The sequence below is a fragment of the Pituophis catenifer genome, unplaced genomic scaffold (assembly GCF_029215685.1).
Source record: "Pituophis catenifer annectens isolate HBS135680 unplaced genomic scaffold, rPitCat1.0.hap2 SCAF_1, whole genome shotgun sequence".
NCBI lineage: Eukaryota > Metazoa > Chordata > Lepidosauria > Squamata > Colubridae > Pituophis > Pituophis catenifer.
In genome coordinates, this window is record NW_027256881.1 from 221850922 (window position 1) to 221878872 (window position 27951).

At 39.7% G+C, this 27951-nt stretch overlaps 1 protein-coding gene across 1 annotated transcript; it reads right to left on the reverse strand.

Moving 5' to 3' along the window:
• Nucleotides 1–309: 309 nt before the first annotated feature.
• Nucleotides 310–27886, reverse strand: LOC139327281 (protein mono-ADP-ribosyltransferase PARP14-like). Its single transcript, XM_070957075.1, has 17 exons — nucleotides 27624–27886; nucleotides 26842–26981; nucleotides 26715–26748; nucleotides 25516–25776; nucleotides 23311–23547; nucleotides 19079–21330; nucleotides 18171–18407; nucleotides 17116–17337; nucleotides 16213–16288; nucleotides 14503–14652; nucleotides 14053–14115; nucleotides 9986–10153; nucleotides 7818–8042; nucleotides 7134–7742; nucleotides 5580–5725; nucleotides 1629–1803; nucleotides 310–601 (listed from the first exon to the last, which is right to left on the reverse strand). Exons 1-17 carry the CDS (start codon nucleotides 27814–27816, stop codon nucleotides 315–317), a joined length of 5475 nt encoding a protein of 1824 aa, XP_070813176.1. The 5' UTR covers nucleotides 27817–27886; the 3' UTR covers nucleotides 310–314.
• Between the last annotated feature and the right edge of the window lie 65 nt (nucleotides 27887–27951).

Consider the following 27951-nt stretch of genomic DNA (forward strand, 5'->3'; position numbering starts at 1 on the left):
TAGACTTCAAACTATTCCTTAAATCATGGATTATCTTTATATCCTCATTGTATTTACAAGATTGCAATGCTTAGTTCTACCATTTCCTTCAGGTAGATTCTCTATCCAGAAAGTCTTCATGTTCTACCCTCTCTCTCTTGAACATCATTTTCTGATCTCTACTGGATTTTATTCTTATTTTATTCTTTGCTGTTCTAGAAAGGAACTAATTAATGAATTGAGATTCAAGTGACAAGTATTTTTAAAAGGTTCATTCAAATTGCTTGCTTTTACTGTGAGAGGAAAAGGAAATAAATCATCTTTTGCCTATTAACTTATCTTCTAAAAGTAATTAGATATTCTGGGTAAGCCTGAGCATCATGAAAGATAACAAACACTGATGGTTGATTCATGTTGTTAGTTACACTGTCATATAAGATAAATCCACCTCTATTTTTGGATGGTGGTACAATCAGTCCTAAACTTCCCATACAATAATCACCGGTCAGAACACGGGCAACATACATATATTTTCTGGCATTTCGGTCTGGAGTGGAGTACATGTCATGTGCAGAATAGTTTGAGCTGACGGCAAAATAGGTCCCGTTACCAATCGTTGCAGCTGAAACCAAGGAAAAAAGAGTTTAAAGTATTAAAAGATATTGAAAGCACCAATATTTTGTACTTCAGCTTTGAGTGATGAATTATAAGGTTATCTAGCCAGTTGTATTTCTAAAAATGCCACTGATTGTGTTGTACATTCAGTCACAGCAAATTGATGGAAAGGAATCTGAAACCTCATTTTAGGAAGAGCGAACAGAACATTGTCAGCAGGGAGTTATAAAACTGAGATGTCACAACTACCACTTTCGTGAAAAATAAAAACATGACAGCCTAGTTTTTCCATTCTCCTCAATTGAACTGAACTGAAAAAAGATGTTGGCACGTTTTGTTCCCTCAATCATTCACTGAGGAGAATGAGATGCTGAGCAGCCACAATCCTATTGACTCAAGAGGACAGAAAAAGAATACTATTTTTTCCCATAGCTGTCAACCTGATAGACCCAAGATTCTCCTGAGGGAAAATAAAACTCTGTGTATAAACTCTTCTCACCAGATTGGCTGGTGTGAAAATGCAGCTGGGCGTATGAGTCCCTCTCTCTGTGTGTTGAGTTTGCACAGCTCCCAGAAAGGGGTCGCTCAAACCAACCAAGTGTTGCCTAAGAGTTTGCAGATCTTTTTGCAAGAAGAGTGTTTTTATCTTAAGACAGTTTTAATACTTTCATGAAGTATCTATTTTATCATTGTATCAGCCACTTTGATTCTAAATGCTCTTTTGTAATAAGTTTTTGTTGCCTTTTAAAGAAGGATGTGACAGTATAAAGCTCTTCTCTTAGGACTTAATCTCTATTTTTCTTTTGAGTGTATTCCTTTCAGCAAGTTTTTTTTTCCAATAGGATTTTTTAAAAAAAAAAACAACAACCCAGATTCTTCACTAAATCTTGCAAGCTGCCGATAGGGAAGGGAAGGGAACGGAAGGGGAAGGGAAGGGCAAGGGAGGGGATGCTGTTAGGCTGCTTTTTAAAGATCTTTATACATTTTTGAAATATAGTGCTTTATTCCCTTACATCTGCTTGGAATGATCTTACCATTCTTTCCAGCATAACTGCGGTTAAAGCCAGTCTGGTAAATTGGCACCAGTGTGGAATGGGGAGTCCCATGGAAAAGGGTCCTCTCATTTTTTTCATGGCCATTTTTTGTATCTATTTCCTTTTTCTTGACTTGATAGGCTCGCCAGAGGTAGGGATTCTGTACCCTTTCAATCTACACAGATTGCAAATGTAAAAATGTTATTATTCATTTACAGTATCATTCCCTAGCATACAATATCTGTCTTCATCTCCTGTGAGTTTTATCATTCTCCCTTGGTGACTATGCTGAGATTAGAAATAAACAGTCTGAGAAAAAAGGTTGCAATGGAGAATTGGCAAGGAGTCTCTTACGTGTTACTATTTGCCAAAAAGGTCCTCTTGTCCCCTGTATTGCCTTTATTCAAGAAGTGTGAGATCATATTTATTTTTATTATTTATGTATTAAAGTAACTGCTCATATCACTGCTGTACAGATAGTCCTCGAGTTACGAATACAGTGGAGTCTGCCCATTCTATTCGTACCTCAAGGAGTAGTGGGAGTGAATCTTGTACCTTGAACGAGATCACTCCCTGCTTTCTCCCAGGCATTTGCTAATTTAATGTGTGGGCAAATGCGTGGTTCTTTAAGCGCAAATAAGGTATCTCAGGGTGGGAAGGTCAAAGGGGGGGTAGTAATGGAACAGGCGCCAGACTCACTTACCTTGCAAAGATCTGTCTCCTCTTTGCTGCGTTATTTTTTGCTTTGAGGTAGAGAAGAGTCAATGGAAGCTCCTGGGCACAAAAAGTGTTTGCGACACTTGTCTCCAGCTCCTCCCTTCCCCCAACTCCTTTTTGCCCCCACCAGGACACTTTTTGCCCAGATGGAGAGCTAACGGAGAGCGGAAGCTTCATCTGCGTGCAATTCCGTCCATTTTCAAAAGCCTCATAGGTGCCTATGGGGCATTTCAAAACTGAGTAAATCCTGCTGTTTTCAAAATGCCTATGGGGCATTTCAAAACCAAGCAAATCCCTCCATTTTCAAAGACCTCATAAGTGCCTATGGAGCATTTCAAAACCAAGCAAATCCCTCCATTTTCAAAGACCTCATAAGTGCCTATGGGGCATTTCAAAACCAAGCAAATCCCTCCATTTTCAAAGACCTCATAAGTGCCTATGGGGCATTTCAAAACCAAGCAAATCCCTCCATTTTCAAAGACCTCATAAGTGCCTATGGAGCATTTCAAAACCAAGCAAATCCCTCCATTTTCAAAGACCTCATAAGTGCCTATGGGGCATTTCAAAACCAAGCAAATCCCTCCATTTTCAAAGACCTCATAAGTGCCTATGGGGCATTTCAAAACCAAGCAAATCCCTCCATTTTCAAAGACCTCATAAGTGCCTATGGGGCATTTCAAAGCCAAGCAAATCCCTCCATTTTCAAAGACCTCATAAGTGCCTATGGAGCATTTCAAAACCAAGCGAATCTGTTTTCAAAGGCCTCATAGGTGTTTAAGGGGCATTTCAAAACCGAGCAAATCCCTCCGTTTTCAAAGGCCTCATAAGTGCCTATGGAGCATTTCAAAACCAAGCAAATCTGTTTTCAAAGGCCTTTTCTAAGGTCTCTTGGTTCCTATGGGGCATTTCAAAAGCCTCATATGTGTCTGGGGAATTTCAAAACGGAGCAAATCACTCCATTTTCAAAGGCCTCATAGGTGACTTTGGAAGTTTGTAACTTGGGGCAAAGCTCACTTAATAAATGTTTTGCTTAGCAACATAAATTTTGGGCTCAATAGGTGCCTATGGGGCATTTCAAAACAGAGCAAATCCCTCCGTTTTCGAAGGTCTTATAGGTGCCTATGGAATGATTCAAAATGGAGCAAATCCTTCCGTTTCAAAGGCCTCATAGGTGCCTATGGGGCATTTCAAATAGAGAGAAACCTTCTGTTTTTAAAGGGCCCATTTGCACGCAGATGAAGCTTCCAGTCTCTATTTGGGTGGTGGTGGTGGAAAAGAGTTTGGGCAGGGGGGAACAGGAGACAGGCACTTTTTAATGAAAGTTTCTGGGGTTCATGATCTCGGGAGAGCTCAGGCACCCAGTTTCTGCAAAAGAGGATGGGTGCCTGAACTTGCGCGATATTATGGCACCCAGGAGCTTCCATCAACTCCCTTCTCCCTCAAAAGCAAGGAAACTGTGGCAGAGGGGAGACAGATCTTGTAAAGTGAGTCCAGCACCATAGAATGGGAGGGGGTAGCCGGAGTGGGGAGTGGGGGCAGGGGGAATAGGGGGAATGTTGCAGACCTCTGCAATTGTTTGTAAGGGCGAACAACTGCTGGGGTGCTGCAACATTCGTAATTTTGGGACTTGCTTGTAAACACTAGGGGGTGCTTATAACTTCGAACAGGTGCTAAATGAACACTTGTAACCCGGGGATTAGCTGTACTCTTAAAATTCACTGCAGGCAAAATACAGATAGTCCTCGACTTACAACAGTTCCTTTACTGACCATTCACTTAGTAACACTAAAGTTATGACTGCACTAAAAAAAGCGACTTATGACCATTTTTTACACTTAGAACAATTTCAGCATCTCCATGATCACAAGATCAAAATTCAGATGCTTCGCAACTGATTCATATTTATGACGGTTCCAGTGTCCTGGGCTCATGTGATCAATTTTTGCGACCTTAGAAGCAAAGTGAATGGGGAAGCCAGATTCACTTAATAACCATGTTACTAATTTAACAACTGCAGTGATTCACTTCACAACTGTGGCAAGAAAGGTTGTAACATGGAGCAAAGCTCACTTAACAAATGTTTTGCTTAGCAACATAAATTTTGGGCTCAATTGTTGTCGTAAATTGAGGACTAGCTATAAACGCAATTTCTTTGATGGCTTATTTTGGATTATGGAAAGGCCAGCGACATCTTTGCTACCTTAACTGCTTAAGAACTTCAGAAAGTGCTCCTCATGAACGTTAGAGCAGCAAGAGTCAGAAAATCATATTCCCTTTGGAATACTTTTACTATTGCTAAACTCAAATTGGGCCAAATGTATGCAAAAGCAACCACTGTAGAACTAGGTTTATTACACCCACCATTTGGAAGTACAGAAGATGAAATTACTAAGACAGCAGCACCAGTTATCAATTGGTCAATATTGGTGTACTTTATGATCAGAAGACATTTGATGGAGAAAGAATGTGTCAGCAAGGGCTGCTAAGCATTATGACCCAGTTCATAGGTAAGAACTGGAAGCAGAGCAAGAACCATGGAGGCCATGGAGGGGAGGTCAACAGTCTAATATAACACAGACTCCAAACTAAGGAGGCCTGGTGGCGCAGTGGTTGAAGTGCAATGATGCAGGCTAACTCTGCCCACAGCCTGGGGTTCAATCTTGATGGGATCAAGGTTGACTCAGCCTTCCAAGGTTGGTAAAATGAGGACTCAGATTTTTGGGGGCAATATGCTGACATTGTAAATTGTTCAGAGTGCTATAAAGCACCATATAAATCTAAGTGTTATTGTTACTATTTGACCTTCAGATTGAAGGCTTTTAAGATTAAATCTATTTTTAGGTTGTAAAACTCTGAAGGAGCATGGACATTGCTCAGTGACATATTTCCTAGCTCTTTTCTCCTTCCTCTCTTTTACACTCCAGTGATATAGATATAGGGTGTATCTGAATATTCTCACTGTCAGGATAGTACACATTATTCTACTTAATTCTTTTCCCATGCGAAGGTATTTCCAACTCTTGAGCCAATCTTGCAGCCAGTCGCTGATGCTCAACATCACTCAAGAACTCAAAACAGAAACCCACTGGTGTTCTATGGGTTATAAAGTTGTGGAATACAAAAGTGGCCCTTTTCAGCTGGCTGACTTTGGGCCAGTCACTCACTCTCAGCCAAAACCCATCTTACAGGATTGTTGTTATGGGGAAAATAGGAGAAGCTCAGATCAAATGTCACCTTTTCAATTGTGACTTTAGGGCAGCCAGTCCGGAATTTTTTTTCAACATCCTTATATTCTCCTGCTGTAGGCTGTAGTGGAACCAATTTGGCATGGCTTCCTTTCATATCTTCCCAATGTTCAGGAAGGCGTTCTAATAGTTTGCCTACAAAATAAACATTTTGTTAAAAGTAATGACAACCAGAAAATAGAACTGTGAATAAATTTGAAATCAATGGAATTCGCAATTATCTCCTCTTGGGCTAAACTAGTGGTAGGTTGCTACCAGTTCACCCACACCGGTAGTAGTGGCAGTGGGAGGCTCCGCCCAGATGTTATCAAATACGCTCTGTGCATGTGAGCGAACCGGTATCAAAGGTAAGTGAAACCCACCATTGTGCTAAACATTACACTTATTGTTAAAATCTTCACAGTGGCTTTGCATCTCTGCACAGGATAACTTTTTTTCATCATAACTGTCCTGTCAGCACTCACAAACTAAGTAGCGTGAGTCTTAAGTGTTATTTCCAAACAACTATTTCCATCTTTTCATTTTGTTCACTCATAAATCAGATTTCTTTTGACTCTTTTCCTCCAATAACTGACCACTTTCCCTTTCTTTCTACTTATCGGAATACTTGGAAGTTTCTGTTCTGCTCAGTAGAGCAATTTACAAATTGCAAATGTTTTTAGAGTACTTCTTAGGCATCGTGTTTCAGGAGCAATTTCTAGGGTAAGAATTTTTTTTTTGTCACTTAAAAATACTGATCAATTAAGATAATTTATATTTTTGCAAACATTAACAGATTATTTTTCAGAAACTGGCTATCTTAGTGGACATGTTCAGTTTCAAAAGACATAGTTAATAGCCATCTACTCTCTGATAGAGGTGCTCTCAGCCACTGCTTCCTCTCCCCATTTTTAAATACTACAAATATAGCTAAAGTACTTACATTAAAATCCAAATACTTTCTCAGGAATAAAGATAATTCTAGAGTCTGGAAGACAAATCATCTTCCTGAGATGTGATGGCGTAGTGATTAGAATGCAGGACTGCGGGCTACTTCTGCTGACTGCCAACTGCCAGCAATTTGTCAGTTCAAATCTCATATAGGCTCAAGGTTGACTCAGCCTTTCATCCTTCCCAGGTCGGTAAAATGAGGCAATATTCTGACTCTGTAAACCGCTTATAGAGGGCTGTAAAGCACTGTGAAGTGGTATAGAAGTCTAGGTGCTATTGCTATTTATTCTTATTCTTTTTACAAAAAAAAAGTTAGAAACCCTCAAATTCAGATGGAGAAGGAATGATATGAGCCAAGAAAGATGTTTCTAGACCTAGTGGAAGTAATGAGCATTGTTATCAACTTATTCATTGCTTCCCTCACTTTGGGGATAGGATTCCTGTAATTTAAAAAAAGTTCCATTTGATACATGCACATTCACCTGTCTTGTACCCTTGCCCTACCCCATTTGCACACTTTTTAAATCCTGGTGAAGAAATTTTTGAATTTTTTTCTGATCAAAACAGTAATCTAGCCACTAATCCATCCCCAATTATTTAAGATGTTCATTACCTTCATCCTTTCCAACACGTTTAATTTTCATACTTTTTCCTTGGCTATTTACAACACACATCTTGTTCAAGTCAGCTGTGTAGTTCCGTCCCTCAATCTGGACCTGAATGTGTTTTTTTTTGCTGATTTTAGCATCTTCTAAATCAAGGTTACTTAATGAATCAAAAGCTACAAAGACATTTCCATTTGCACAATACTGCCACTCAACCAAAACTTTAACAAGTTCTGCCTTGGATTTCTTTTCCTGGTCAGCTGTAAGTTTTTTTAAGAGGTTCTGAATTTCTGTGTAAGCAGTGAGGACATCCTGGGTGATACCAGATAACAAAATAAAAGGAGGAGACTCCATCTTATTCAAATGAATGACAATATGCAATCTTTTCTGGAGATCATTCAGTCTCTTGATTTCAGCATCCGCAAACATGTATATCAAGTCATCGACAATACATTTTTCTGTTTGTTCCTTGAAAACCAATTTCCTTAGCCAGGCTTCAGCCTTTTCCACTTTTTTCCTGTTTTCGCCACATAACTCAAATGATGATATCTCAATCTTCTTCTCCAACACTGTAGAACTTTTCTTTTTAACAGGTGACTTCCCATCAAACAGACACCCTATAAGCAAAATGGAAATTCTGTAAGTGCACACTCAACGGGAAAAAATTGAAAAAGCATTCATAGTAAAGGAACCCCACACTTCAAACTTGTCTTTAAACTTAGAAAACATAGATTCAGAAGTGGCCAATGCCTTACCTTCTTTATTTTTCAAAATGGTGAAAAAGGATTTTTGCATATGTGGCTGAAAGACAACAACTTTAACAAGTTTCAAGTATCTAGGCAACTCTTTTCCTGCAAAGTAAGCAACTGCATTGATAATTTCTTCAGCTGCTTCATCAGGACTCCTTCTTTCCTGACCTGTATCAGATGCAACAGAGAAAACCCAACAAAATTTACTTATTGTTAGTACTTATTATAATGAGGGACTCAAAGCAAGGATGGACAACCCATATGGGACTATAATTCAGATATCAGACTACAATTGTCATCATCCCTAACTGTAGTCATTTAAGCTTGAATCAAGTATATGGAAGAATCGTACATCTGGGAGGCAACTGGTTCTTTACTAGTGAGTTGCTAATATTTGCTATATACTGTAGCATTATCCTCATATATTCCCACAAATCAACATGTGCATTTCTAAAATAGACAATCAATCAGTCAAGCAGAATGCTGCCTACCTCCCTTATAGAATAGGTATGTACCATGAATTTACTTCTTGCCTTTCTTCCATCAATGGGATCAAGCTTAGCCTTTAGAACAGGGGTCTCCAAACTCGGCAATTTTGAGACCTGTGGACTTCAACTTCCAGAATTCCTTAGCCACCATTTCCTGATGAGGGATGCTCGCCCAAAGAACCCTCTCTCTATTTTCACACTTTGCCTTTGGAGAAGTTGATAAGGGTCAGTCACTGGCAGTAGCCTCAGAAAAAGCCCCCCTCCATAGATCTACAGGAGTGGGCAGATCTTTTGTAGTCAGGATCTCAGTTTTAATGATTTTCAGGATGAGAGGCCAAGGACCTCGATGCAACATACAATCATGCAGTGTTTGGATTCAAAATAAGTAGAGGCAATGGGCGTCTACTTGGGAAAAATGTTGAAATCTAGATTGCAATCCCCAATTTTATAAGTTTATAAATTTATAAGCCATTTTATAAGTTCACTGTGACATTGCACAAACATATGCAAGCAGTGGAAATCAGATTGCAACATCTTGGCACAGACTTTTTTGTTATTCTAACAAAATCTTCAAATTCAACAGATTTCACATTCAATATGGTGCCATCTTTACAAACTCTGCATCTGTGGGACGTTTTTCTTCTCTGAGAACTTCTCTGTTTTGGCATGTGTTTACCATGTTAGTCTTAGTCCTCTATCGTTTCTTAAACATGTTAACTGAATTACAGTATAGGATTTGTGCAGCTGTATTACTGTGCTGTCCACATAAAGAATGAACCTGATTTTCAACAATTAAGCTTCTCAAATAAAGCTGTGTTAGGCAGCATGATCCAGATCAATCTGTAATGACATGAAATGTTGACAACGCACTTCATGATGCTACCACATATCTAATACAAGTCACCCCTTTCTATCATAATGTATCATCATCATTTTCTCCTCTGGCCCCTTTGGTTTGCCTATGATGTGCTGAGTATGGGTTCAAAAGATCACAAGAGTAGGAGTAGGAGAATGAAGGCGATAGCAAAGTCAAGTCACATCTGTTCCAAGTCAAGCTTGAACTCCCAAGGACTTCATGGACACCTTCATGAAGCTTTCTTAAGAGCAATACATGAAGAGCTTGCCATTGCATTCTTTTAGGATGTTATTTCAACTTCTAAGAATAGTCTACAGCTCTGTTATTCCCCAAGAGCCTCTGATCAAACTCTACCTAACCACACCAGGGGCTGCTGTCTGCAAATGAACAGAAATCACGAAGGAGAAATTAAGAAGTCAATTTTAACAAAACAGAAGGTCAGAATTGTCAATATGGTGCCATGGTGGCACAGTGGTTAGAATCCAGTACTGCAAGCTACTTCTGCTGACTGCTGTCCAACTGCAATTTGGCAGTTCAATTCTCACTGGCTCAAGGTTGACTCAGCCTTCCATCCTTCCTAAATCGGTAAAATGAGGACCCAGATTGTTGGGGGCAAAATACTGACTCTGTAAACTGCTTAGGGAGGGCAGTAAAGCACTGTGAAGCGGTATGTAAGTCTATGTGCTATTGCTATATGATGCTAGCTTAGAATGGCAAATCCAGCCATGGTAAAAGCACAAATGATTATCTGGGGAAAAAATACAAACCTGTTCCAAGTACAGGGAAGGCTACAGAGGCATACCGTTTTGCTTCACATTCCTGAAGTACTTTGGAGACCTGAGTTTTGATGCTGGAGCAAGGAGCCAGGTGGATAATTTTTTTACAGGGTAGTTTGCCATTCTTTGTGGTTACAAATCCATTGTGAGGCTGCGAGGCTAAAAAAATAAAAATTATAACTTCTCCATGAACTGGAGAAGTTTGGCATACAATGTACTATAGTCATTGAAGGTACAATATCTATAAATACATTTCTTAAGGGAAAAGCACCAACTATAAACTCTGACTGACAACAGCTCGCCCTTTGTTGCCTTCTGCAAAGACATTTTGGCACATTGCTGGAAAAATTGAATGTTCTTTTTAATGTCAAATTGTAGACATATAGCCCTCTCACAAGCTCTTTGGCACATACAAAGAAAATAAGGAAAACTCTTTATGTTTTCCTCTCTTTTTCTCACTGATGGTCAAAGACTGTGATACATCGGAAGTGCCAGCTAGATAAGCAGTTTCTGACGCTTTCCAAAATCTGCTCCCTCATCTTCATAAATATTCTGGCATTCGGGTGGGAAGTTACCCTCAGAAGGTGGGGGAAGATATCTGGCATTTTGAAGATGGTGCCATCAGAATGCTTATTCTGACACCAACATCTCTTCCTTGTCATCTAATTCCAAGGAACCATAGGATCCTTTTAAATTTTACCTGTTTACCTGAGGCTTAGCCTGTTTGAGATGAAGCTGCAACTCTTTAAAAAGTTAGTTTGCAGTCTAGTAGTATTTCTTGAGTGTTCCTCAGCTGGCTCTAGATTTACTGACAGTAGCAAGGCCACATTTGTAACCTTCTACCTAGTATGTTATGTGCCACCTTTCCTAAACTAATCAGATTTAAAAATAATCCACAACTTGATTATATTCTGTCTTTCTTGACTCAACAACACGCCCCATGAAAGGCAACTCTTGAAAAGTCTTTGGAAATTACAAATGATGCCAAACATAGCATCCACATTGGTAATTGGTACAAAATACAGGAATCATAAGTTTGATTGTAGGTCAAAAGATCAATTTCAGTAACTGGATGTTTGCCTGTCAGAAAGGAATACTAAAGATTAAAATTAAAATTCTTTGCTATTTATGATTGATTTCTAGGACTGTTGGTCCCTTAAATGAGTCCATCTAGTTGTTAGGATACTCTTTGGAAGATGTCCTTGCTGCACATCCTCTTCCTTCTGCAACACAGGAGATTATTACCCAGGCTATAGAATGGAATTACTCATAAGTTACAAATGGCCTCAATTCCCTCTACATATAGAAAATCTATAAAGATGCACTTCTTTTTGCCAGGCTTGTAACTGTTAATTAATATTAGTGTCAATCTTTATGGAGTACTTTCACTATAGAAATATAAACTAAGGAAGAAAATCTTACAAAGCCGTTTAAATGATAGTTCATTATATGTAGCAGAAGCATCTTTTAGTATTTGACCACAATATCATAAGGCAGCCTCCTGCTGATCTGTAGCTTTTTCTTTATAACAAACAACAACAGCCAATTTACAGAATAGTGCAGGTAATCCCCCAGATACAAAGTTTCCTTCAGCAAATTTTCACCAGACTAAGTTTATTCAGAAAGAGTACTTACGTTAGAAATTCAAAACTGCGATCAAAAACTGCCTCTGTAGTCGTGTGACTTGGATTCAGTCACTGCTGCAGCAGCCGCCATTTTTAACTCTGTGTCTTGCCTGTGCCATTTGGGTTATGATGCAATTTTGCAATTTCTGGAAGCTGGCAGGGTTTTTTTGTCCATAGTCACATGGCCAAACAAGATCCGGTGATTTTGCAGCCAGCCCAGTGCCAAGTTTGTTTTTGATTTTTTGCTGCTGCCTGCGCTTGAGAACTAGAGTGCTAGAATTGCTCCTGCAAGTATTTTAAAATACTGTATTTTTCAGACTATAAGAAAATGTCTGTGTGTCTTATAGACCATTGCCAAAGCCCCACCCACCTGCCAGCCATTTTTTGGCCTCCACACACCATGTTTTTGGGCCTTTTTCAGGCCTTTTTTTGGCCCATTGTTGAGAGTTTTTTTGGCCTGTTTCTGAGGCTTTTTTGGCCCATTTTGGGGGTTTTTTCAGCCCATTTTGGGGACTTTTTCAACCCATTTTTAGCGTTTTTGGGCCCATTTTTCAGTGTTTTTCAGCCCATTTTGGAGGATTTTTGACCCATTTTGGAGGTTTTTTTCAGCCTGGTTTTGAGGCTTTTTATGGCCCTTTTTTTTGAGAAAAAATGGGCCCAAAAAAGCCTCAAAAATGAGTCAAAAAAGCCTCAAAAACGGCCCCCAAAAGCCTCAAAAATGGGCCCAAAAAAGCTTCAAAAACGGTCCAAAAAAAGCCTCAAAAATGGGCCGAAAAAAGGTAGGCTGTTCTTTTGTTGTTTTTCTCTTCTAAATTTAGGTCTTATAGTCAGATGCGTCTTACAGTCTGAAAAATACAGTATTCTTTTTTTTTTTTTACACTGTAGTACAGTATAGTACTGTTTGTTTGTAAGCACTTTGGGAACTGCTCTGCTTCTTTTTAAGTACTGTACTATACTTTGCAAACTACAGTATTGTGTTTGTAAATATCAGGTAATCCCCAGGTTACAGCGCCCACTTGTGTTTAAGAACAAGTCCCAAAACTACAAATCTTGCAGCACAATGACAGTTGTTCAACCCTGCCGGGCAAGGCCTGTGCGTGCCAAAATGGAGCTGCAGAGGGGTGGGCGCAGCTGAGAGGCTGGAGAGGAGACAGCTTGCTAAATCTTTGCGCAGTAAGTGACCTGGTGCAACAGGTTGGGTGGGGTGAAATCACCTGTGGGGAGCATGAGGTATTTCAGTGGGTTGGGGAGGCTTTGGGTGGTCTTAAGCAGATGCCCTGTTCCATCACTAGGCCTTCCCCACCTTGAAATACCTCATCTGCACTTAACAAACCATGCATTCGATTAGTGAATGTGTGGGCGAAAGGAGGGAGTGATTCCGTTCAAGGTATGAGATTCACTCGCATGACTCCTCGTGTTACGAATGGAATGGGCAGGCTCCATTCCATTCGTAACCCAAGGACTACCTGTACAGTTCTGTGCAAAGATAAAGTTTGTTTGCACCTGCTTTGAAACTGCTTGTAGAAATGCTAGCCAGTATCTACATCAAGCATTCTATAATGTTGTGTGCTATATCTCTTCTCTAAACTTCTGTTTTTCAAATTTGCAAGCTATTTATGAGTTTTTGGATTTTTCCTGGAGATGCTTGGCTGATCAGGACAGTGTTTTTTAAAAAAATGTTTAATATAAATTGCCTCCAGAAGTTGTGGGTGCCCCATCACTGGAAGCTTTTAAGAAGAGACTGGATAGGCATTTAACAGGAATACTCTTGTGAGAGCAGAGGGTTGGACTAGATGACCTCAAGATCCCTCCCATCTCTGTTACTATTGCAAGCGAAGAGTTATGTAAATCTCCCTCCCTCATCTCCCTCAGTGACTGCCTAGAGACTCTTAAGTTACCAGTAATTAGTGGCAGGTTTTGTTTTTTTTAAAAAACAACTGCTTTAAAAAAAAGTTCTGTAAATTACCACCCCACCCCACCCTCTAGGCAGCTGTCTGAAGACGCTTGAGCTGATCAGTAGCAAATGAGTTTTTTTTTTAAACTGCAAACACAGAGCTCTGCAAGCCTGCTTGGAGGCAATTTAGTTTTCCCCCCTGTACCAGAAACAGCTGATCAGTGGAGGCAGAACCAGCTGATTGGTGGCCAGGTGGGAAGTCAGATCTTCATTCATTTAACGAGCCATTTGATTCAATTAATGAATTTGATTTTAAAAAATTTGTAAAATTGGATCTGATTGATTTGATGAATTTTTTGACTTATGAACCTAATGTGCAGGCTCCATTAGGTTTGTACCTCAAAGACTACTTGTATTGACAAATGTATTCAGAACCATGATTGAACAATTTAGAAAATACCATGCAAACTATATTTGGCAATTGAAATTCCCCAAATCCTCCATTACCTAACCAAATGGGACCTCTTGTTGCACCTTACCAAGTCTTGCACATTCTGCTTCAATTTCAGGTCCAGCAGCTTCCAAAATTGCTTTGGAGACACCTGTAAAGAAATGAAAAAAGGGGGAGGAATATGTAGGAATGTAAATAATGAACTTAAAACATAACCTTGCTTGCTTGTAAACATTTCATAGTAAGAAAATTGCTAAGAATTTGTGAGATGGGGATTGAGTTAGATACTGCATTAATATATCCAACAGAATCGAGCCACAATACTCTGAAATACTATGTCTTAGTTACAAAGACATAGTTTGGTTACAAAGAAATAGTTTAAATTCTTCAGTTATTTCAACGAATCTTTATTTCACCCTCACATTCATTCACACATGTGCAAACAGACTTTTCCATATCCAAATAGCTTTTTGTCTCGCCAAGAATGAGCATTTAGCTTATTAGGATGTTCAGAAGATGTTCATTTGAAATTCAGTACCCAATTTGGATGTAAACTTTTCATTGGTCACATTCACAATAACATCTGTGTTTTCCATGACAATATTTCCTGTCACTGACTGGAAGGTAATGGATCCAATCTGCATTTCATTAGTCCCTGAAGCTGAGGTAGAAAGGGATCCAAAGGAACCTGTGATTGAGAAAAGAAACATTATGATTGAGTTATAGCACTGATATCCATGGGCTGAGCACTATCCTCCTATTCTTTGTACAAGATATAAATACCTATTTCAAGATACATTTTAAAAAACTTCAATTTTTTATTCTGTATCCAAGGAAAATAAGGTCTGTGCATCTGGGAAATGCTACTCTTAAACGTGGCATCTTGAACATCTAAGATGCTACTGAACTTTGCCAATTTTTTCATGATCACCAAAGGTTGAAATTAGAAGATCTATGACAGGGGTGTCAAACTCAATTTCATTGAGGGCTGCATCAGGGTTCTGTTTGACCTCGGAGGGCCGGGGTGGGAGGAGCATGGGATGTGGCCATGGTTCGCATGGCCATGGTGGGCGTGACATGAAACTCATGTTGGGGGCACCTGTGGTGGCCAAATGCTAAGGCAGTGTTGGGGGCACCTGTGGCCAAGTGCTAAAGTCTTCCCTGAGACCCTCCCTCACTCTCATTCTAATCTTCCTTCCTTCCTCCTCTTTTTCTTTCCCTCTTCAATCTCTTTTCTTCTTCCTTCCCCTCTTTCCTTCCTTGCTCTCTTCCCATCTTCCCTCCTTTTTCTGTCTTTCTTCTTTCTCTTTCTCTTTCCCTTTCTCCTTTCCTTTCCCTTCTTGGGTGCTCAAATTCAAAAGGGGAAACATTTCCTCTTTTGTTTTGTTATTAGTTTATTTTGATAGCCCTCTGCCAGTGAAAAAGCGCGGCCCACCTGAGCTCCATTTCCACTAGCAGAGACACCGCGGAGCAGTCCTTTGCTGTTTCCAGGACGGCCCCATGGGCCAGATCTAAGCACCCTGCGGGCCAGATTTGGCTGCTGGGCCTTGAGTTTCACACTCCTGATCTATGATCAAGATCTAGCAGATGTCCCCAAAATTTAATAGAGGTCCCCCAAAAGGGCCACTGAAACTGCATATGCCACATTGGAACAGTTCTTTGCCAAGTGAAGAAGAAAAGGAGAAAAAAATGGTTCATTCATATGCTGAAATAACATTAACAGGTAAACATTATAATCAAGGATTTGCTGAACAAGTCATTCTACTCTAGTTTGTGCATCGTAAATTTGATCTAGTGGTTAAGGCACCAGACTACAAAGTGGGAGACTGTGAGTTCAAGTTCCACTTTAGGCATAAAAGCCAGCTGGGTGATTTTCGGCCACTCACTCAAGAAAAGAAGAAGAGAAGTTCATCTCCTTCAGTTATTTGTAAACATAATAAAGGCAGGATACAAACAAATAAATAAATCATACTAAGCTACAATTCACAAACAAAATTAGCTGTATTTGTACACTGCATTAACTACCAAAACAAACATATCATGCTATTGCTTCGCATATGTGGTCATAGGCATTCTGAAATAAAGTCTAAAACAGAGATTCCCCCAACTTTTCCGGCTTTGCCAACTGACGGAAGGGGGAAGGGAGAAGAAATGATTACATATGAGCGGCGGGGTGAGGACACACGCTCACCCGCCACTTCCACAGCCCGATTCCAAACAGGTCCGTCCAACTGAGCCCACCCATTACCTGCCATTTCTTCATTGCTCGCTGGCTCAGCCTTGAGAATATCATCAATCCCAGATCGAAAAACATTTGTAAATGCCTAGGGGGCAAAGTTATCCACATGTTTCCAAAACAATGCAAAGAAGGAACAATAACACCACGGAACAATTTCAATAATGGCACATGTCAAAAATGGCACTGAGGGTAGTGAACTTGCAAATTTGCGTGTCCTGAGGGACAGTGTCATTGGATGCCCCTGGATACAATGAGTGTTTCTACTAAAAATCCAACATCTTCAATAAAATATAACAGCTGCCAGAATAGGGGGAATCCAGTAAGCTGTTAACTGTTTTTATTAAAATTTACTAACATTATGGCAAAATTGGTACACACACACAAAACCATGAGGCTCTGGATAAAACTGGTTGATCTGACTGTCCTGAAAGACATCAGTGATGTTCATCTTTGAGAAGAAGAGATGACTGAATGGAAGATACTGCCAAATAGGATGAGAGTCATATGTGCACTATTGCATAAGTTTAATGGGATAAACCGCATCTGGCTGGATTTGAACATACTACGTCACAAACCCTAACAAAACAAAGCATTAAGTTTGGTAAGAGAACCAGTTTGGTGTAATGGCTAGAAATGAGGAAACGATGAATTATTTGTAAAAGTAGTAAAGTTGGAACAAAAACAAACAAACGAATTTAACCAAAAACAAGCCTATCACACTATAGCTTTGAAAGATAGGTGGACCACCTTTGAACGTATCTGGGGAAGTAGATGCCCATCCAACAGTCCAGCTTTGCTGCTGCTGTTGTTTTTCTAATAATTAGTTGGAAACTTACAATTATTTTTGCAAATTAAACTGTCAAGTTTCTTAAAAACAAACTGCAGTTTCTTATTTGGGGAAAGTAACATTACCTTTATATTCTCTTTATCTTTTGGGTGTAGGAGAACATGAACTTTCTGAAGGAACTTGAAATTCTTCTTTCTACTGAACGTAAGTATTTCCTTAAACATACATTTGGCCACCTCATAATTTGGAAAATTAAAACCTCCAGTCCCAATGGCTGGGAATGAGATAGACTTTAATGACAACATTTCGGCCCTCTCCAGACAATTTCTCATGATATTTTTAAGTTTCTGTAAAATATAAAGCAATATTTCACAATTATGCTTTAAAAGAACCAATATTAACACAAGACTTAATTTAGGAGCCTGAATAGACAAGAAGTATGTACAGATCAACCTCATTCACACATAAAGACAGGAATATGAAAAATATGAAGAGCTACATTCAACTACATCAACTCAGTTAATTCAATTGTATCAAAACTATAGTTCTGGTATTGAAGAATGGCTTACAAAGAAACATCTCTTTTTTAAAAATAAAAAGACATAATGTATATTATATCAGCCCATCAACAGATAAACCAACCCTCAAATTTTTAAAAAAATGTACGATGGAAAATATGCCACCCATGGATAACCTGTTCCAAATTTGTCATGATATTTTAGTTAAAAATTCGAGGGTCAGCTCATATATAGATGGGCTTAATTCACAAATATATACAGGTAATTTAAAAACTATGATCATATATCCTTGAATCTGCAGATCAGCCAAACTCATTTTTAGGTGCATTTTAACATCTAAAATTCTTAGTTTATCTTCAAGTACATAAAGTACTTGGGGATAAGATGGACAATTTAACATACATGCTTTTTACCTTTAGTACAAACTAACACACAAAAACTGATGTTAAAACCAAAACCGTATAGCAGAGCCATTGAGAATGCCCAGGAAAGTATTGGCAAAGCTCAAGAAACTGCCTTGAATATGCATAAGGAGCATAAAATGAAATATCAGCTCCCATTATTCTTTAACCTGGATTGTTAATCTCAATCCTTCTTTTTGACTCATGAACATTAGATTACATGACAATTAAAGCAAACAAGGAAGCAAAATGAAGCAGTACCTTGATTGCATTCCCTTTTCCTGCATCCCACTGTGGAACTATGACGTGGAACAAGAAAACACAGGGAAGGTTATGCCCGTATGTTGGAATTAGACAATTGCCTTGGGCTCCTTGATCTTGGACCATTTGATGGAACTCAAGTTGAAGCTCAACTCCAGCCTTCTGCAACACAGCTTTTGAAAGTGCACCTACACCAAGCTTTAGATCTTCACCAATAGTGCTTACGATAACATCCGTCTGGAACCAAAGCCACGTTAAAATTACTTCCAAGATGATTTTATGTATTACAAGATTAAGGTAACACAGGAAAAAATAGTCCCTAAACAAATAAGACATCTTTGATTCACAGGGGGCTCCAGCAGGGAATGGGAATGGTATGAGAAAAGGATTCCTAATTCCTTGCAACTCTCATCTCTGTGACTCATATCATAATGAATTGGTTATGATTATTAATTCAAGAGATTGGACGAGTGGCAGAGAAATCACTAGTACTTCCTTCCTTTATCAAGGTTTAAGCATGCCTTTTCCATTAACAGAATCCACAAAATACAGCATGAAAATTCAGTCCATATCCTTTGGCTGGATGTGAAATGTAGAATTTCCTACTACTCAAGCAGCACATCCCTGGTTCAGTTTTCTCTGCAAAGGCAACAGCCTTTAAAATTAGTCAAAACTAAAAGACTATTCCAGTCTTCTCCAAGATGTACATCCAATTCTAATCTAATCCAACAAATCCAACTGGGAGTTGGAGAAGACGGTGTTCAGAATCAGATGCCGATTTTGTTTTAGAGTTCTCCTTCAATGTGAAAGAACAGCATTTTAGAAGCATAATAATAAATGGGTCTAATAAAATATGTTCTAGCTGCATTGAAAATAATTTAAGTTTCTCTGCTAATATAAATGCTTACCGTAGCATCTTCGATTCCTTTTTCTTCTACGATAAGTTTTAGACCTTCATCAGAAGTCAGTACAAGATCTTTACTCTCCAAAAGTTGACCGAATGATGGAGAAGGTAGTGGTGTACGCTGGGGTGGTCCACTTTTAAACACTTTGTGTAAAGCATCAGAAAAAGCCTGAACTGTTTGGGAGGTCGTATCTACCAGGCAAATCTGTTTCAGGCTGCCATTCTCAGAAGATTCTTCTAAGGTTTCCTTAATGGCTGTTAAAATGGAATGAGTGCACTCTTTTATTGGGAATCCAAAGATCCCAGAGCTTATGGCAGGAATAGCTATGGAGCGATGACCGGATTTTTCTGCCAGTTTTAAGCTTTCCCTTACAGCTTTCTTTAATAGTTGTATACAGTTTTCTTTCGTGGCACTGGTCCACCTTGGCCCAACAGCATGAATCACCTGTTTACACGGCAAGTTCCAAGCTCCTGTGATTACTGCGCAGCCAGGCTTCAGATCTCCGTGTTTCTTTATGAGATCATCACATTCACCTTGTAAGCGTGGGCCAGCCGCTTTTAGCAAAGCATAGGCAAGGCCACCACTGTGCTTCAGTGTTTCATTTGATGCATTGACTACAACATCAGCTTGATAATTGGTCAGATCTCCCATACAGACCTCTATCACCACGCCATTTTTTAAGTTTACCTTGGTTTGACGGTGTTTTACATTTTCCACAAAACCTCCGTTTTTCTCATCATCTCTTTGCAATCTGATCAAACAGCTGAATTCCATTTTTGCTAGGTTAACATAGTAATGTTCTTGTTTTTTGAAAAAGTCTTTCACTCCAGGTTTATCAAACACCACATTCGCAGAGTACAGCGAAGACAGCATTTGTTCCACCATCACTGCTGCCTCTGTCACTACTACTTTGGGTCCACTCAGGACAATGTTCTTCTGTTTTGGCAGGATTCCAAAATTAATTTTCAGGCCCTTCTTGCTTAAATCACACCAAACCTTCTGCTTTTCCTCCTCTATAAATTGCACCATCGCCACTGACTTGGCAGGAATTACTGTGTGCATGTGGGTGTTTCTTTCAACAAAATCAGAAAGTTGGTGGTAGACATCTGCTACGACATTTGTATAACCAGCCACAATAATTTTAGTGTCTCCATCGAAATCAACCCAGTCATCAATTATTACACTTTCTTCAACAGAATTGTTTAGCTTCTGCAGATGCTTAATTAATTCTTTCCATTGCTTTCTGTGGATGAGTTCCTGGTCCTTCAATATAATGCGTTCATGAGTCAAGCATTTCTTTATTTGTTCCTCTGCTTTTAAGAGGCCTTCAGGACAATATCCTACCAATGCTATAGAATCATGTGTAAGTTCATAGGCAGCATTAATTTTATTGGCCCTAAACAGGCTCCCTGACACCTTGTCAGAATCTACACATTGCAGGAATTGAAAAATAGAAGGATGAATCTTGACATTTTTCTCCCCTATCCTGACCATCTTCTCTAGTAAGTCACTTTTCATTTTGTAGACCTCTGTAGCTATTCCATTCAGTTGCAACTGCTTTGCTGTAGCATCGTAACACCATTTTTGCCCAGTGATTTCTTCATAGATATTCTCTTCTAGCAAGATCTGCTGCAAAACTTTATACTTCACTGGGGAAATTGACAACGTTTGCTGTAATGTTTGCCTGGCTATTTCAGCATCCTTGGTCAAACATTCCATATATTCCCTCAACTCTTTTTCCACACTATCCACAGTCAATAGAAAACCAGCTAGAGTAACACAATTTTTTGAGTCATCTGGCACAGCCAACACATTTTTTAGCAAATTGTTTTTAATGGTCTCCCATTTTTCTGGAATGATTTTGCATTTAACTGTCCTGAATTTTGATAGGATACATGCAAATTCCACAGAAACTTTATCTTTCCAAGACCTAACCAATTCTTTTATGGATGTTCCCTGTTTAGCTAAGGTAGCTGAGGGAGACAGTACGACTTTTGGTTGCTCACAAATTGCCAGGGGCCATATTAATTCACAGAAGTAATTGGCCATTTCTTTCTCTACTTCTTGAATTAATTTATAATTTCCTTGTAGGAACTGCCATATATAAGGATTTAAAGGGATACTGATAGATTCTGGCATCTTGATTTGTGGCTTCTCCTTTCCATACAAAACAGTTTCCAATGAACTGTAGAATGGATAAACCAGGACTGACTGGCCATTTAATGAGTGCTGCTTTTTCAATGCTGTCAGGGCAGCTATAAACAAACATAAATAGAATATACTGAGAACTTGTATCAGAAGTTGAAATAAAAGCAGATACAATTCAATTTCCATGCAGTGAATTGTCAAGCCATGTACAGTACAAAAGAAAGACAATTTTTGAATGTCCTGGAACACAGGCGGCCCGGACCAGGGGGAGGGGGGAAAGAGGGGATGATTTTGTGGGAGAGGCAAGCGCAGGTGCGAGTGGCGCTGTGAGCTCCCACGACAAGGCAAGTGTTAGTCAGGCTGCGGGCACCCGCGACAAGGATAGCATGAGTGGGCCCAGGGTGCCTGTGATAAGGATAGCGTGAGTGGGTCTGTGGGCGCCTGTGACGAGAATACCGCAACTAGGGCTGTGGGCACTCGCAATGAGGCTCGCACAAGTGAGGACATAGGCAGGCACCCAGGCTGAGTTGTGCAAGTGGGGCTCTGCGTGCACCAGCTGGCCACTCATGTGGCCTAGTGGCAATTTCCCCATTGGCCGGTAATGGGCCGCAGCCCACAACTTTTATTTCATTCACATCATACATGTTTGATTTATTCTCTGATCAAAACATAACCATTTATTATTATTAATTAAATGTATTATGGTTGCTACTCTGGGCAATTTACAAAATCCAAATACAGAATTTAAAAAGATTAAAAAAAGCAAAAATTGACAGTCCAGACTTACAAATAACCATCACAATAAAACATGATGTGGCTCCACAAAGATACTAACCTGGATCTGTTAATATTCATACTTATTTCCATCATGTATCACTCAAATTCACTACTTTCACATAATACTCTTATATCTTTCAGCAGACAACTTTCAACTCCATTTCTGCAGTCAATGTTCCATAATTCAACCCCAATTCTTTACTCTGCACACCATATTCGTGGAGCAAAGCAGAGATCAAAAATGCACATTGCCTGTCTCGCAAGCTCCAATCTTTGTCCCATGGTGTAATACAGGTAATCCTCGAGCTACGAATGCAATAGAGCCTGCCAAGGTGCCTTCCAACTGTTATTTCGTTTTGTATTTTCTTACCTAAATAATTGAGCTAGGGTTCCCTCACACACTTTAATAAGCATATTAAGGGGCTGCCACAAAGAAGAGGGAGTCAAGCTATTCTCCAAAGCACCTGAGGGTAGAACAAGAAGCAATGGGTGGAAACTAATTCAAGGAGAGAAGCAACTTAGAACTAAGGAGAAATTTCCTGACAGTTAGAACAATTAATCAGTGGAACAACTTGCCTCCACAACTCCAGTTGTGAAGTTTTAAAGAAGATGTTGGATAACCATTTGTCTGAAGTGGTGTAGGGTTTCCTGCCTGGGCGGGGGGTTCAACTAGAAGACCTCCAAGGTCCCTTCCAATTCTGTTATTCTATTCTATTCTATTCTATTCTATTCTATTCTATTCTATTCTATTCTATTCTATTCTATTCTATTCTATTCTATTCTATCCTATCCTATCCTATTCTATTCTATTCTCTGCCATGTGGGTCAGCCACTTCTGGAGCGCTTCAAAAAGTAACTATATTTAAGTATGAGGGGCCCTGGGGAGGGCCGAATGGAGCCTCTGAGGGCCTAATCTGGCCCATGGAGGCTCCATTTCAGCCTGTAATAGGCTGGGGGAGGCCTTGGACGCCCGAACGTGGCTTCTGGAGGGTGGACCCTCTGTCATTGTTCTTAAGGGTGAACAACTGCCATGGTGCTGCAATATTTGTAATTTCAGCGTTCGGAAACGCTAGAGGGCACTGATCATGTACTTTGAACGTTCACTAAGGGAACGTTCATAATCCGGGGATTACCTGTAATCAATTTTGGGCTGCTGCTGCTGTGTCTTGTCTGTTAATTCGGCCATTTGAAAGTCTATTAATAGGTACACATCAAGCCCAATGCTGTTATGTGTCCAAACTTCCTACATTAGTTTTTTATTTCTAGCCAAGCAGTAGCAAATTCTTTTTGTGTAAAAATAGAACAATTACCTTGAGAGTCACCAAATGTAACCAGAGCTGAATCTTCTGTGGGTAACATCTGAATATCAATCACCTGTCCTCCTCCGTGTTTTGGACTTTCAAAGTAGAGAGTTAGGAATTCTCTGGATGCTGCAGCTGGGATGTTCTCCACTTTGATTACATGAGTCAATTCAAGAAGTCTGGCTGTAAGTCCATACTCCCGGAATCTGTAGTTCGTGGAACATTGCTTGATAAAATTTGCAGCTGCTAAAAACAGAAATCAGAAGCTCTTAAATATGTACTTCCCATTTCTGTGCACATATACAAACACAGAGAATTTAAAGTTTCAATTACAAGTTGTCCTCAACTTACAAACACAGCTGAGCCCAACATCTCTGTTGCTAACTGAGACAGTTGTGAAGTGAATTTTGCCCCATGTTACCATCTTTCTTGCGACAGTTGTTAAGAGAATCACTGCAGTTGTTAGTAACATGATGGTTAAGTTGAAACTGGCTTCCCCATTGAGGTTGCTTGTCAGAAGATTGCAAAAGGTGATCACATGGGACACTGCAACCATCAGAAATATGAGTCAATAGCCAAACATTTGAATTTTGACCACATGGCCAGGGGGATGCTGCAATGGTCATAAGCGTGAAAATCAGTCATAAGTCACTTTGCAGTGCCGTTGTAACTTCAAACATCACTAAATGGACTGCTGTAAGTCAAGGACTACCTGTACGATGTTGCAACAGATCAATGTTGTCTGTATGTTTTCATAAACCCTGCCAATCTCCAAAAGTTAAGCAAATATCAGGCTGTTATTTGGATAGGATACTTCCAGGGAATACCTTGAGTTGAAAGTTAAACTGGGAATGGAAAAAACATCCTGTAAAAAAGTAAACGTAATCCACTTCCATACGGTTGTCAAGAATAGTACATGAAGGTATCCATGTGGTCACCAAGAGTTGAGTTTGCAGGTGGCTCCCATCATTGATAATATCTGGGAAGACACAACTCAAACCAACAGCCTAGATGTGTCCCTTTCATCAGGTATTTCATAGCACATTAAAAGCAGCCTTCATGCTTAGATCAGGAGCTTTTGTACGGAACTGAATGCTCTTTTGAGAAAAAGGGTGGAGAGATTAATTGAATAAATTAGCAGATAGTATTGGTAGTCCTCAACATACCACCATTATAAAGCCTGCCCATTACAGTTGTAAGTCATAAACAATCCAATTTTACAATCCATTTTTTATGGTCATTAAGAGGATCATCATGATTTGTCAAGTGATTGCTGCAGTCATTAAACAAACCCATTGTTCAGGGGTGAAATCCAGCAGGTTCTGACAGGTTCTGGAGAACCAGTAGCGGAAATTTTGAGTAGTTCGGAGAACTGGCAAATACCACCTCTGGCTGGCCCCAGGGTGGGGTGGGAATGGAGATTTTGCAATATCCTTCCCCTGCCACAACTACCAAGCCACACCACGCCCAAGCCACACCCACAGAACTGGTAGTAAAAAATTTGGATTTCACCACTGCCATTGTTTACTATGAAGCATTGTTGCAGAAAATCGAAACATAAAGGCTGATTTTCAGCAAAAAATGTCATGGATTGCAGTCAAGTCCCCATGTGATACTGCAATGCAGGCCAGTTGCCCAAAATACAGTCATGTGACTACTGGGGGGCCTTGGCGGTCAAAATTTTGACACTAGGTTATAGACTGAGGACTACCTATACAGTGGAACTGGAAAACAGTAGTGCTGAATAGTATCTGCCTAATTATGGATGTCTTTTAAAAGAGGGAGGAAGAGCATCTGCCATCAATTCTTCTCCTTTAGAATCAGAATGCTGAATCAGCTAGGTCAGGAGTGTCAAACTCCATTTCATTGAGGGCCATATCAGGCTTGTGTTTGACCTTGGGGGGGAGCAGGATGCACGTGGCCAGGGGGCATGGCCAGCTTGATGTCCCTCATGTTGGTGGTGCCTGTGGCAGCCCGAGAGCTCTGCCAGTGAAAACAGAGTTGGAAGTGTCACCCACTGATTCCATAGGAATCAGAATTCTGATCAACACTCTCACAGATTTGTGGGGTTCAAACTCTTGTGACCCCCACGTGATTATGGGTGACAGGGACTGCAGTCCAATATATCAGAAACACACTTGAGTAGGAAAGCATATTGTATACCATAGGATTCTTAAATATTAAATATCTGAGCAATGAGCTTAAAGATCTTACCAGTGCTTTGCTGAAAGGTTATTACTGCAGCCTTCTTCTCATTTATCTGTTCAATATGGAAGGTACTATCCCCTGAAAGAGCACTGATGTTATCTACCAGTAGCGTTAATGTGTCCAGGTGAATATTTTCTTCAACATTTTCAAGAATTACTTGTGAAGATTTTTGAGGATAGTCAAGAATATCCTTTTCAGCATGTGGAGCTTCCCCAGCTGGCCCACCTTTTAGGGTAACATTCTTTCTTTGGTAGTCTTGTTGCACTTCTAATTTCAAAAAGGAAAAAAAATAAAAAGAAGATTCAGCTGCACTGGGTTGGCTTATATTTTTAAGTTACTTAAATATATCAGAGAGCGAGTTGAGCCTGTGAGTTCTAGCTATCCCTTAGGCATAAAACCTCACTGGGTGACTTTGGGCCAATCCCTCTTTCCCAGCCCAACCCACCACACAGAATTGCTGTTCTGGGGAAAAAAATAAGGGGCAGGAGAATTAGGTACGTTTGCTGTCCTGAATTATATCTAAAAAGGCAGCATTAAAATTAATAATATCACACTATTTTAAAATTGTATTCACTATACTGAAGTTACATTTGTTTTTTTATTTTAAAATGCCAGGGTATTCTTTTTCAAACATATTTATTATTTTTAATTATCATTCTCCTGGTTTCTCTTTAAGATAATTCAGATTCAGTACTGATGTAGGAGACATGAACTCAATTCTACCCACAGTGATTCCCCAAAGTAAATGCTGAATTTGTTGAATGTCCTTTAAAGCAACCGAAGCCAGTGGCTGCACACACATTTTGAACTAGAAAAAATTCTATAGATGGAGTATGAATTATTCAGGAAAGGACCTTCCTTTTCTCTTACATCTTTCACTATTACTGGGAAATTGTATATGCTAATATTCTGAATGGACCATTTTTCTCTGTAGTCACTTTATGCATGTTATTATAGTATTATGAATCTTCAACCTTGCCCCATTTTTCTTGCCTTCTTCTTTATGCTAACATGCTCCAAAGAAACTCAGAAAAATTTGAACCTCTGATTTGCTGTTTTCTATACTTTTCAAAGTCCAGAACACTTTAAAACACCTGCCCTGGTAGATCATCTGTTCCTTAGACAGTCATGGAACTGGCCTATAAATACTAGGAACCTGCTGTCATCAGCAACTGCTCCCATCTCCAAAATTCCAATTGATTTACCCATCTCTCTTCCTTGGCCGCCTTCTCCCAGAGCCTAAAAATAATAAAGGGAGGGGAACATTAGCATACCAATGTACTGCCAATTGATCTCTCTTTAAAGGTATGAAATTTATGAGGTGAATGTTACCTTTTTAGAAATTATTTCCTTCTTCGGTGCATTATCTTTAGCGGGGTCTGTTGTTTCATACAGGGAAAGCTCCAGCTTTAGTGTTCCTTTTTCTGCCAAGTCAAGCTCATGGGTCTTTTGGGAGAGAACTCTTTGTCTCACTGTGTTACAAAAATAAATACATTCAACAGGAATCATTAGAACATTTCTACTTTCCAAAAACAGAGGCAGCAAATGCTATCTTTCTGCCACCAGGCTTAATATAGGTTAGTTCAGCAATACTTGCTCTCCCTAGTTTTCCTACATCAGTAGAAGTAAGATAAGAGGTGCATTTTTAATCTAAGCTTAGCATTTTGTTTAATTACTTTAAACAATTTCCCAAATCTTAAATGACCAGTTAAATATTAGGCTTGATGAGGCTCTCCGGATCTGGAGTTAAAAACTGTTTATTGAATGCCAAAGGATGGTAATCTTTATCAGCATTCCGAAATTTGCGTCTCTGAAAATAAAATTTTCAGACTGCTTTGGAGAGATTAGAAGAGTGGAAGGGATAGACAAGTGGAAAGTGGAGAAATAGCGACTTTTTCCACTAAAAATTTAATTTGCAGGAATCTGATAAGTAATAGGAAGAAGAACTGTGTTTATCTCATCAAATCGGACACCATGATCCTGAAAACTAGCATTCCAGCCTCCTCTTCACGTCGTTATTTAAAATTTTTGCCGCTTCTACGGCAAACAAGCAAGGAAGAGAGATAAAAATTCCCAAGGAAGCCCACCGAAGAAAAATAAGACGCTTTCTTTACCTTCCTCCTGGGCAAAGCAAACCAAGATCTGCCCCCCTTGCTTCTGGATCTCGCATTCTCCACCTCCCGACTTTTTCCGGCTTTGGAAGTAGCAGAGAATTTTGTTTCTCAAATTTTGGGGGGGATCGGGGCTCCCCCAGGCTCCCTGCAGCAGCACAGGAAAGGAGCACATCCTCGCTTCCTCCATCATCATGTGGGATAGCGGCAAAACTCTTCGAGTCAGGCTGACCGTGCAGCATTTTCACTTTCATTTTCCCACTATAAACTCGATTCCCAGATTTTTATTTTTACCACCTGTCTTCGTGATAAACCGAAGTGACAAGGCGGC

Excerpts from the sequence above, each read along its gene's own strand:
- LOC139327281 (XM_070957075.1), bottom strand. The coding sequence starts at position 27,816 with ATGATGATGGAGGAAGCGAGGATGTGCTCCTTTCCTGTGCTGCTGCAG. Across the intron at positions 25,777-26,714 it reads CGGCCAAGGAAGAGAGATGG|AAGTGCAACAAGACTACCAA; the intron begins GTAAATCAATTG and ends TTTTGAAATTAG. Across the intron at positions 23,548-25,515 it reads AACCTTTCAGCAAAGCACTG|CAGCTGCAAATTTTATCAAG; the intron begins GTAAGATCTTTA and ends TTCTGTTTTTAG.